General features: G+C 45.3%; 3 protein-coding genes across 4 annotated transcripts; 1 reads left to right on the forward strand and 2 right to left on the reverse strand.

The window, feature by feature from the left end:
• Positions 1–804: 804 nt before the first annotated feature.
• capn10 (calpain 10) lies at positions 805–4,959 on the reverse strand. Its single transcript, XM_068749044.1, has 13 exons — positions 4,819–4,959; positions 4,339–4,470; positions 3,884–4,080; positions 3,551–3,777; positions 3,323–3,464; positions 3,033–3,035; positions 2,821–2,987; positions 2,464–2,720; positions 2,174–2,376; positions 1,629–1,881; positions 1,347–1,540; positions 1,206–1,251; positions 805–884 (listed from the first exon to the last, which is right to left on the reverse strand). Exons 1-13 carry the CDS (start codon positions 4,957–4,959, stop codon positions 855–857), a joined length of 1,992 nt encoding a protein of 663 aa, XP_068605145.1. The 3' UTR covers positions 805–854.
• A 1,073-nt stretch (positions 4,960–6,032) lies between these two features.
• ccl20a.4 (chemokine (C-C motif) ligand 20a, duplicate 4) lies at positions 6,033–7,047 on the reverse strand. 2 transcript variants are annotated; one of them, XM_068749292.1, is made up of 4 exons: positions 6,806–7,047; positions 6,572–6,677; positions 6,412–6,492; positions 6,033–6,319 (listed from the first exon to the last, which is right to left on the reverse strand). In XM_068749292.1, exons 1-4 carry the CDS (start codon positions 6,867–6,869, stop codon positions 6,310–6,312), a joined length of 261 nt encoding a protein of 86 aa, XP_068605393.1. In that variant the 5' UTR covers positions 6,870–7,047; the 3' UTR covers positions 6,033–6,309. The 2 variants fall into 2 exon arrangements, with proteins under 2 accessions (XP_068605393.1, XP_068605391.1); XM_068749290.1 differs by having other exon boundaries at positions 6,033–6,322.
• A 1,665-nt stretch (positions 7,048–8,712) lies between these two features.
• Positions 8,713–9,634, forward strand: ccl20a.3 (chemokine (C-C motif) ligand 20a, duplicate 3). Its single transcript, XM_068749208.1, has 4 exons — positions 8,713–8,871; positions 8,955–9,069; positions 9,162–9,236; positions 9,342–9,634. The coding sequence occupies exons 1-4, from the start codon at positions 8,796–8,798 to the stop codon at positions 9,388–9,390; spliced, it is 315 nt and encodes a 104-aa protein (XP_068605309.1). The 5' UTR covers positions 8,713–8,795; the 3' UTR covers positions 9,391–9,634.
• Positions 9,635–10,179: the final 545 nt, after the last annotated feature.

Consider the following 10,179-nt stretch of genomic DNA (forward strand, 5'->3'; position numbering starts at 1 on the left):
GATTCAAGCCTCACTATAGGTCAAATCTAAGAAGTGAATCACGCAGGAACAGATTAAACGCTTCAGAATAATTTAGAGTAGAAGCGTTTTATATTTTGGAAACATGCACGTAATCTCTGTTAAATAATTACACACCCTCCAAAAGCGTGCTTCCTTTCTAACATTTAATCATTTACTCTTTAACACAACTTGTGTACGAACTGGACACAGAGAAATATGTTTGAACGTTTTATTCATCAATTCTCACAGATTGATCGTAATCAGCGAGAGTCCACCGCTTCTCTAAATCAGTCGATGCCAGCTTTGTAAAAGTCCGTTAACACTGGCTCAGAATCAGAAACCCCGCGGCTCTGACACAACACACGCACACACACACACACACACACACACACACACATATGGGTGTGAACAGGCAGACACACACAACGCCACTCGGAGGCAGCAGAATAGAAAAAGGTACTGGCAGCTTCTTCATACGAGCCGGCATCCTCTGATGTGCCGCGGGTTCCTCGTTTCATCTCTTCCTCCGATGTCAGACGCCGTCCTCTTGCTCCGTGTGCCTCTGCGAGGACCTTCATGAGAGCCTCTTTTGTTCCGGACCGGCAGGCGCACCAGTGAGTGAACGAGCGAGAGCGGCGTCGGCCTTCTTCAATGGCGGCTTGTTTGTTTACACCGGCCGGTCCCGTCATACTTCATTAGCAGCCCAGCCCACCGGCGGCCTCTTGATGTCCTAATCGCCGATGGGGTCTCCGCGGCGAGGGTGGACGAGAGGACTGGCTCTTTCATCGTGGGCCAAGAGGCATAGGGAGGTGAGGGGGGGGGGGGGTCAATGGAGCCGCAACGGTCCCAGAGAACTAGCTTCGCATGGCGGAGATGTGAGAGATCTGCCGCCCGGAAAGACAAGAAGAGCAGGACAGACGTTTTTCAGCGTTGCCGTCTTCTGACCGCAGCCACAGACTTTAAATAACTAAATCTATCGAGCCTAACTATTATATTACCACGAATAAGTGCCATCATGCGTTGGATTAAAACTCATCTGTTCAATGGATAATGGCTCATCGCTGTACATTAATATAGTAATAATTCTATTTTGCCTTGCAAATAGTACAAGTAAAAGTAGATAAAATACAAATAAGATGAAAGTCCTCAAACACTCGACCCTGAACTCGTAACCCGCACCGCTATTTATTCCACACTTGACTGACCTCCTGAATGGCTCGTCCCAGACTCTCCTGGCTTTTCACCACTTTCCTGAAAAGAGGCACACGTGGATTATTAATCCCGACAGGCACAATAAAGATACCTGAAGCCACGGCTGTTAGCTGAGGAATAGCATTAAGGCCAACCGGTGTATTTGGCGAGCCAGGCTGAGGGTGAATTGTCCAGCGCTGCCTGGCTCATAGGCGGATGGCACGATGGTGTAAGCTCCGGGGGAGAGGCAGCAGGCCAGGCTGACATCATGGGTGTGGCAGTGAGGAACACAGCTGGCCACAGGACCCTCATCCCTGGGCAAAGTCGGCTCTAATTCCCCCTTCTTGCACTGCGTACGAAGTAGAATGACAAGCACGGCTGAACTAAACGACACCGGGACGCCCCCCCCCCCCACCCCCCTCTGATGTTCCACTCACCTTGTAAACGTGGAAGCCAATAGGGAGTAGATCGGAGTCGGGCCGGCTCTGATGCAGGGTCACCCTGACGTTCGCCGGCGCCGCTGCTGCGTCGCCACACACTGTGAAAGGGAAGCGCGGGTTCTGCCAGTGAGACGGGAAGTTCCTGCTTCCTCCCGCTGTGCTTCCTTCCACCCAGGAACCCTGGAAGGAACTGGTCTCCCACTCCCCATCTGTTCTCCACGGCAGCGAAGGCGCCGGGCTTTTTATTGCGCTGGAGGTTGAAAGTCGACATTGATAAGTCACGACTAACTCAGAAACGTGCGAAGTGACAAACAGAAATAGGAATATCCATCTCTGTAAAATCTTATTAAGTGGACTTTGTTGCATGTCTGACCAGAAGGTGTCAGTATTTAGTCGCAGCGTTTTTATCTTGGGAAGTAAAGCGTGAATAAAGCGTGTGTGTTGTGTCAGAGCCGCGGGGTTTCTGATTCTCCTCCAAGATCAATCAGACGTTAATCTAAAAATGAAACGGTCTGGATGCGCGTCGACTAGGTTCGTTTTACCTGAGAGATATAGAAGAGGAAGAAAAAACCCTGATGAGGAAGTGGGCCTCAGCTCCCGGCTGGTAGACGCTGGGGACCAGCAGGAAGTACCCAGGCTCCAGTCGACCCCGGAGGACCACCTCCCGCTCGTAGGCGTGGCAGTGAGTCGAAGCACGAGGAGGTTTGTTCAACTTCCGGCTCAGATTGAAACGTTTCTTCTCCACCTAGCGACAGAAAAGTCCAATGAACAGACTGACAACACACAAGAACAAAGCAGATCGTTGTTTCTTTCTACAAATGACGGCATGAACCTTCCACATGTGCAGCGCGATAGCTTGGTAGCGCCGGTGCTTTGTGTTCTCGCTATCGTCCAGAGGTATTTGTGCGTAGTCGTGAGTATTTCTCCGTTTTCTATGCTGTAACAAGGACACCAGCACCTCTCCTCGCTCGCACACTTTCAGCCAGAACTTCGGGTTGCTGCCGTAGCCGGCGCTGTTTCGGCTGCCGCCGGCGGAGTGCCCTTTGATCCACCTGCCGGGCAGCTGATGGCTGTGTGTCAGTGGGTTTCCTGTTGGAGGACGGAGCCATCAGGGGAAAAGACAAGGCCATGGAGGACACGGTCAGGGAATGCAACCCGCAACCTGCCCTTTTGCAAAATAAGGAATTACCGGTATAGATGCTCTTTAGGTGCCCCTCCTCACTAATGGGGTAGCCCACTGTGACGTCATCGAACTGTGACAAGAATTCGGTCTCATCCAACCAGAACTCTCCTTCGGCCAACCTGGACTGTAGGTCCAAAGCAGAAACTGGGTCGACAGAACTCCAACCAGCGCCGCTGCAGACAGATAGAGCGAGTACAAACGGAACTCTCCGCGCTTACGAACTCCAGGACTTAACATTCATTTGATTTTGAAACATACATTTAATGTTGTTAAAAAAGCTCAAAAAGTCACAAAACCGTACACGCACGTCCAAACTGGAAATTATCTGATGCCTAATTTGGGCTTGGGGGGGGGCGGAGACTAGACTCTACGGTGCCCTCCCACAACCCTGAGGTATAATCACGACATTAGGCACAATATGTCGAAAGTCGCTACAACTAGTGTCAGTTGCTGGATACCCTCCCCAACAGGAAGTTCCCGAGTATCATATTCGTGTTCCTCCCTTTACCTCCCTATCCAGGCCCCTCCGGAGCCGCATCGACCCCAGGGGTTTCTGATCCTGAGCAGGAGCACTTTTCTTCCCGACGATGTCTTCACATCCAACCACTCCGTGACAGTCAGTGCATGACACCGACCCAGTTCAGCAGCACCTGGAAGGTTCACAGAGGTCATCAGAAGATGGGATGCAAGCACAAGAGCCCACACAAAAAAGATAGATTTGTTTTGTCCCCCTGACCGGCGCCGGTGTGACTGGAGCAGCTGATTGCACACAGGTCTTTCACCGGGTCAAGAAGGCTCAGGTCCAGCCGTCTCCTCCTGACCCGGTCGCTGTCCTCTCCTGCTCTCTGCTCCTCCCCTGACCCGAAGTCTCCCAGGCTCCAGTGCTCCGCCAGCCCCCCGGTCAAATCCACCAGGGCCTCCGACACCTGCCCCGCCCACAGACGCTCATAAGATCCGTGTAGCCTAGAGCGAACCGAATGAAGGAAGGAATGTTAACATGTTAACCTTTAAAAAGTACAAGCAAATCTCTGTTGGGTTGAAATTTACAGTAGAGTTAGAAATACTTCACTTGGCATAAGCCTTCTCCAACAGGGCTACCCAGAAGGCATTGGGGGAGAGGCAGCGTGAGAAGCAGAGGGTGGAGTCGATGCAGGGCAGGCGGTCGTCGATAGTCACCTCTGTCCAGTGTCCCTGCTGCCAAAATCTAAAGCTGAAGGCGCCCCGGTACCGACCGTCACCCCACTCAGGCTGGTCCGGAGGAACCGCCTACGGAGGGAGAGTCACACTCGGCTTGGTATGAAGATGCGATTAGAGCTTCGATCTAACATCTCACTTTGGCCATTTCTGCTTCTGTTCTCCCTCCCTTTGGCTTGAGCTAACAAAGTCGATACTTTAAAGTACAAAGAAGAACGCTGGAGGGGTGCTGAACGAACCACAGATTCACTTCTGGTAAACTGGTCATGGAGGGGAGAATCGATGCGTCCCGTCCCACAACACCATTATTCTAACCACTCGCTGCTCTACCTTGTTTAGGAGATGTTTGTTGTTGAGCAGGAAGGAAGAAGCGCAGAGAAACCAGCAGTCTCCCAATAAACCCTGCTTGGCATGAGCCAGGTCGACGTTGTCTGGGAAGAGAGCTGGTGACCGGCAGATCTCCTGAAGGTGCGAAAGAGGCGTCGAAGTGAGATTAAAGTATTAAAAGACAAATTAATACTGATTTTAGCACGTCGTTCGCCACAGCGTGAACCTGGAGTTTTTGTCATCTTACTCAGTCAGATTAGACAATGATAGGGAATGAAATAAAACAATAAAAAGTATTTATTTTATTTACTGTTGGACCTCTTACCGTTATTTCACAAAAAAAACTCAACAGGGGGATTTTTTTTCTTTGGCCGAACTGAATAAACAAGTTACAAGCCAAACAGTCGGGATTTTTTAAACGATCATATAAACCTGTGACATAAACAAAGGAATTGACGGCGGTATTTCTTGACGAGGTCTAACCTGTGGGCGTCGCCAGGTGACATGTCCCTGCACCCTGGCGATGGGGGTGGACCTGTCACAGAACAGGGAGGCGTCCTCAGGGGGGAAGTCCCGGTCCTCGAACAGAGACTCGCCTCCTCCACACTCTGATCCACTCTTCATGCCTCCAGCTGCTTTTCAACTTGGCCCGTACCTGCAGGGTCAACCGGCTGTGACCATCCTCAGCACCTCCAACTAACTTTCACACATGAAAATAAGATTGAAAAAAATAATTATGGTTTGTATTTCAGGTTGTGCAAACATCACAGCAAATCTCCCAGAGGAACACGGGGAGGTTAAGGATTGATCTTATTTGTAATAACATAATCATTGTGTCAGATTGCTTGTTTTTTTCCCCATCTTGTATTTTGTGAATTCTGTTTACAACAAAATGAAATTAAATCAAATACATTGTTAGATATTGTCTGGTGCTGGAGGACATACTTGCACAATGCATGTTGTATTTGGTTTTTCTTTTGTTCTCTCCTGCTCTAAAGCTATTATATATATATATATTTAATGTTTTACCTTTATTGTGTTTTGCTTGAATTGACTTCTGTCTGAAAGGTGCTACATAAAAAACACACACCTGCTTAACCACATCAATAAAAACAGTTTCCTCTTTGTATAAATATCTTTATAAACATAAGAATTAGCATCTTACCTCCCTCCTCTTTCATAACAACACTGCGGCTAGCGCGTTAGCTTAAACTAGCCGCTAACGCACACGTCCAGCTGCATCGCCGCGCTTACAGCGAGTTTTAAAACAACGCGAATTAAAATACTGTTTGGACTAAAGGTCGCCGAAATAAATCAGTAAATAACGCTGACAATTGATCTGTGCAAGAAAATGCGTGTATCCTCTTCCGGTCGAAAGCCCAGCTGCTCAGTGAATCCTTCCGGTCTTTTGACCATTACTGCCCCCTACCGGTCAATGCTGCGAAATGCATACTGTATACGGTGGCGCTGTTCATCTAAGTAGGTAGAGAAAATGTATTTACTGTTTTGTTTATCATCTTTATATTATTTTTTCCACTACTTTTTCCAAAGATTTAATGAAGTGATATGTAAGTCATACAGTTGTCAAAAGATTTGGATTACGTTTTTGAAATAGTTTCATTCAAAAACATCATTATTCATAAACACCATCCAAAGAATGAGAATAAAATTAAAAACGTATCATATTTATGGGCAATGTTTATTTCAAAGAGTCTTTTCACACATACATACAGTACGGTATATATACATCCTGCAGATTGTGTCTGATGTGGTTTATTACCACAATAAAATACCATCTGTTCCTTCTTTGTCATTAAAAAAAAGAATATAGGAATATGTAGAGAAAAGTTCACAAGCCCAAACATATAACTCCAGGAACGAGAAGGATACAAAGTTCATTTTTAAATTTAGAATATAAACAATTTAATGAATCCTGTGTGTCTTGAAGTTGATTTCCTCAGTGGATGCTCCTGCTCAGAGTTTTCTGCTGGGAAAGACAGAAAGGAGAAATATGAATTAATTCACATGTTGCATCCTGACTTATTGTATTTGTACATTTGTATTTGTTTAACTTACTGTGGAACAAATGTCATGGCCCTTTGAACCCACTTTCTGGCAGGGTCGGCACACAAAAGTTTGTTTTTCACCGTCATAAATCTGTGAAACAAAAAGGAGAGGTTAAGACATCTTAAACGGGCCAATCTGACCTCAACGTGCGTTAAATGCATTTTCTTACATCACTGCGTTGAGGTTGCAGTAATCTGTGTCCCTCTGGACCCTGTAGTATTTGAGGAATTTCTTTGGGACTGGACTTTCATGGTACTGCGTGCAGCAATTGGGGCCTTTACAAAGGAGACGTACCAAAGCAGTCAGAGCAGGTAACATTTAAGGAGACACTTCAATCGTCAATACAGAAAACTACAACGCAGTAAAATACATATATCACTCTGTGTGTAGTGTTTCTACTTACTGCATTCGCTCAGCGCTCCCAGCAGCACCAGCATAATGAAGACGCACCCAATGAGCTTTGCCATCCTCTCGCAGCTTCTCCTCAGCGGCGGATCAGTTCTCGTATCTGGATTCTTAGACAGGACGGTCTGAGCATGGTTTCATCCGGCAGTGATATTTAAACACCCCGCCGGTAGGAAAATCATGTCCCACAGACGGAGGAGCTGGAAACACCGGTGCTCTATAATATTTGGGTCACATGGGAAGGTTGAAGAACGCTTTCACTCCCCACAGTGGCACAAGCCGCCTCCTCCGCAGGCTGGTAGCAGTAATCAGGCCACGTGTGCGGCTCCTCTGTCCTAGAAGATCACGCCATGACATTTACTTCAATTCCCTTCAGATGCTGTCGGGGGTTTTTTTTTTTTTCTTTATTCAGTCATGTTCCAGAAGCAGTGTTGTGATGTAGGCACCGGTAAACGTATCTGAGTATTCATAGAATTCATAAGTACTTTAGTTACTTGAAATGTTCTGTTGAAAACATTGAACACAAAACATTGAATAAATTAATAATAAAAAAAACAAAGCTGCGTCTAATTGTAATAACAAAGTAATGCAATGATATGTCATTATTATATTATATATACTATATGTGGATAGATAGATAGATAGATAGATAGATAGATAGATAGATAGATAGATAGATAGATAGATAGATAGTTAGATAGATAGATAGATAGATAGATAGATAGATAGATAGATAGATAGATAGATAGATAGATAGATAGGAGACGTGCAGACTTGCAGCATATAAAACAACCACAACGCTCCACCAAACATCCTGCTGACCTTGTTCTTGGGTACAGACACATTATGAAGCAATACAGGAAAGACGCCGCAGAATTTGAGTAACTAATATTTTTATTTATTTAGAGCATTTGCACTGATTTTACAATGTGGTCTGCAAGCAGGCTGAGGTAACGTTCACACATGCCTAGAGATGCTACCACAAATCAGAGGCTGTTCAGGCGAACACAAATAACGGCATGAGGCAGTTTAAGCACATCTTGTATCGCAAAACTAGCAAACTTACTTTACTTAATAGTATATTTACTACCATAGTTCACAGCGAATAAAGCTGGTGGTTGTCACGACGACCTGAACAATCCTCAGTATAGCCGCTCCAGATGGACTCTATGTTTTTCAAACAAATAATAACAATATTTTAATTAATTATGCCATTTGACACGATGCGGCATTTTTACAGACATGACGACTGTGTTGAAATTGAATCTGAAAAAAGTGTGACAGGAAACCGAGCAGGAGTTGAAGGCGGTGTGGTTGGGGTGGAACGTCATGTGCATTATCGTGCAGGCACAAATAGACATTAAGCGCATCGTGACCTCTTTTAACGCTCCCCATATTGCTTCTTCGTCTGAAGCAGGGTTCCTATGGGTGTTATAAATGTTCCTCTGTGACCCAGAAAAGAACCGCATGAAACCCTCAAAATAACCTACTTGCTGCAGCCCACAGAAGGTCAGTGCGCGACGAATTGTGTGAAACTCCTTACTCATCGAATCGTTTGGATTATTTGTTTTGTCTCGGTTAAATATTCTGTCTTCACCTTATTAGTATTATTTGAGGAAACGAGCTGCACCTTTGTAACTTTCCATGTTGCCTCATCTCATCCTGATAAATGGAGGCGTGCTACGTCTATTTCTCCAACATCACATTTGCACTTCTACTTCAGTTTGCTTTGTTCATATACCTAAAATAAATAACTGGCACTTTCTCCTCATTCACAGGTGACTGTGAAAAAGACTATGGCACCTCACCTCCACCTCTCCCTTTTCTTTCACTGGGGAAATTCGGGGGGGAATTTTCTATGTCGCTGTTACTTCGTCTTTTCCAGGTGGAGGTTTCCTGTTCTCTGAGGAGTATAAAGGGGGGTTGCGATCTAGAGCTCATCAACGCAAGCCTCTCTGACGAGTCGAGCTGCCAACAGAGAGGAAGACATGGTGTCCCTCAGGGCTACGGGGATGGCGATCACGCTCCTCAGCTTCTGCCTCCTGGCCACCAACACATCAGCAGGTACGTTCGCTCCGTCTCTGCCTCTGGCTTACACCTCTCTCCCTTTCTGGCCTGATCAGATGCACTTTTCCCACGTTTCACAGCGTATCGTAGATGCTGTCGAAGCTACATGAGCTACAAAAGCAAAATACCATTTGATCAAATCCAAGGCTTTTCAGTCCAGACCGTCAAAGCCATGTGTCCCATCAACGCCATCATGTGAGTATCAGCGACAGGATGTTCACGCAGCATGCAACGTCCTATTCGGGCGTGCGTATAGAAATGTGTGTTATGTCTGTTCTAATCCGCAGATTCCACACAAAGGCGGGCAAAGCTTGCACCAATCCTGCTCTGCGATGGGTGATGGACTCCGTCAACCGCTTAAGGTACGACTTTTAGAAACACGCAACATAAATAATAAATAGTACAACCCTGTTTTATATATATATATATATAAGCGTACCACTAAATGTGATCATTTCTCATTGCAGGGTGAAAGCACAGAAGGTTCACAACAACAACACACGTGCGCTGAACTAGTCGTGTGGCCTTTTTGAGGAGAGGTTGGAGCTAAACAACAAAAATGAATTATTCAGTAAAAGATGATATTTGTCAGTTTGCATGTGGTCAGCATTATTTTTATGTATTTTGTGTTTCTATCATGTGCTGCTATATTTGTACATGTATAAAGCTGAATGTGTTTGTTTGTTTGTCAAAGTCAAAGCTTTATAATTTAATGTAATTATAATAAAGGAGTTGGTCACTGGTGTCTAAATAAAATCAAACTGACAATTAGCTTCTTTTTTTTATTAATCTCAACTTCCTTGATGTGGTCACAGTGAGAAAAATTCCAGCTTGAAAATTGTATGTCCTGTAATCAATATCTGGGAAATATTTTCACACCTCGTCAGGTGATATCAGCATGGAGGAAGTCACAGAAGAATTGGAGAAGGTATCAGAACAGGAATTTCCAGGTGTCGTGTTTGTTTGCATGCAACCGATCGCTCTGATCCTGCTTCGGCCACTTTGAAGGTCGCGGTGTGATTAATATATAACAAATACTGCAGTCCAGAAAGCATTATCTTTTAAATGAGCCCTTATAAAAACACCTCAACGGTCTGATGCTTTCGCTTTAAGTTTGAATTGAATGCATTTTTACCTGATGTTGTTCAAGAACGACCAAAAAGCAATCAAACAATCTCAAGATGACACCTCTGAAATAAATTAATTAGAATGTTGTTATTGCTTTTCATTTGTAAAATGTTTTTTTCCCCTCTTTGAAACACTGTCTCCACAGAGAGGAGGGCTTTTAGATGCATTTAATGATCG

Source organism: Brachionichthys hirsutus, chromosome 15 (assembly GCF_040956055.1).
Source record: "Brachionichthys hirsutus isolate HB-005 chromosome 15, CSIRO-AGI_Bhir_v1, whole genome shotgun sequence".
Lineage (NCBI taxonomy): Eukaryota > Metazoa > Chordata > Actinopteri > Lophiiformes > Brachionichthyidae > Brachionichthys > Brachionichthys hirsutus.

What these genes read in the sequence shown, in the direction of transcription:
- ccl20a.4 (XM_068749290.1), bottom strand. Translation starts at nt 6,869, where the DNA reads ATGGCAAAGCTCATTGGGTGCGTCTTCATTATGCTGGTGCTGCTGGGA. An exon ending in GGGAGCGCTGAGCGAATGCA is followed by an intron (nt 6,678 to 6,805) that starts GTAAGTAGAAAC and finishes TCCTTTGTAAAG; the next exon opens with GCCCCAATTGCTGCACGCAG. An exon ending in TGCAACCTCAACGCAGTGAT is followed by an intron (nt 6,493 to 6,571) that starts GTAAGAAAATGC and finishes TTTGTTTCACAG; the next exon opens with ATTTATGACGGTGAAAAACA.
- capn10 (XM_068749044.1), bottom strand. Translation starts at nt 4,959, where the DNA reads ATGAAGAGTGGATCAGAGTGTGGAGGAGGCGAGTCTCTGTTCGAGGAC. An exon ending in TCACCTGGCGACGCCCACAG is followed by an intron (nt 4,471 to 4,818) that starts GTTAGACCTCGT and finishes TCGCACCTTCAG; the next exon opens with GAGATCTGCCGGTCACCAGC. An exon ending in TCGCGCTGCACATGTGGAAG is followed by an intron (nt 2,377 to 2,463) that starts GTTCATGCCGTC and finishes TTCTGTCGCTAG; the next exon opens with GTGGAGAAGAAACGTTTCAA.
- ccl20a.3 (XM_068749208.1), top strand. Translation starts at nt 8,796, where the DNA reads ATGGTGTCCCTCAGGGCTACGGGGATGGCGATCACGCTCCTCAGCTTC. An exon ending in GGCCACCAACACATCAGCAG is followed by an intron (nt 8,872 to 8,954) that starts GTACGTTCGCTC and finishes CACGTTTCACAG; the next exon opens with CGTATCGTAGATGCTGTCGA. An exon ending in TGTCCCATCAACGCCATCAT is followed by an intron (nt 9,070 to 9,161) that starts GTGAGTATCAGC and finishes TCTAATCCGCAG; the next exon opens with ATTCCACACAAAGGCGGGCA.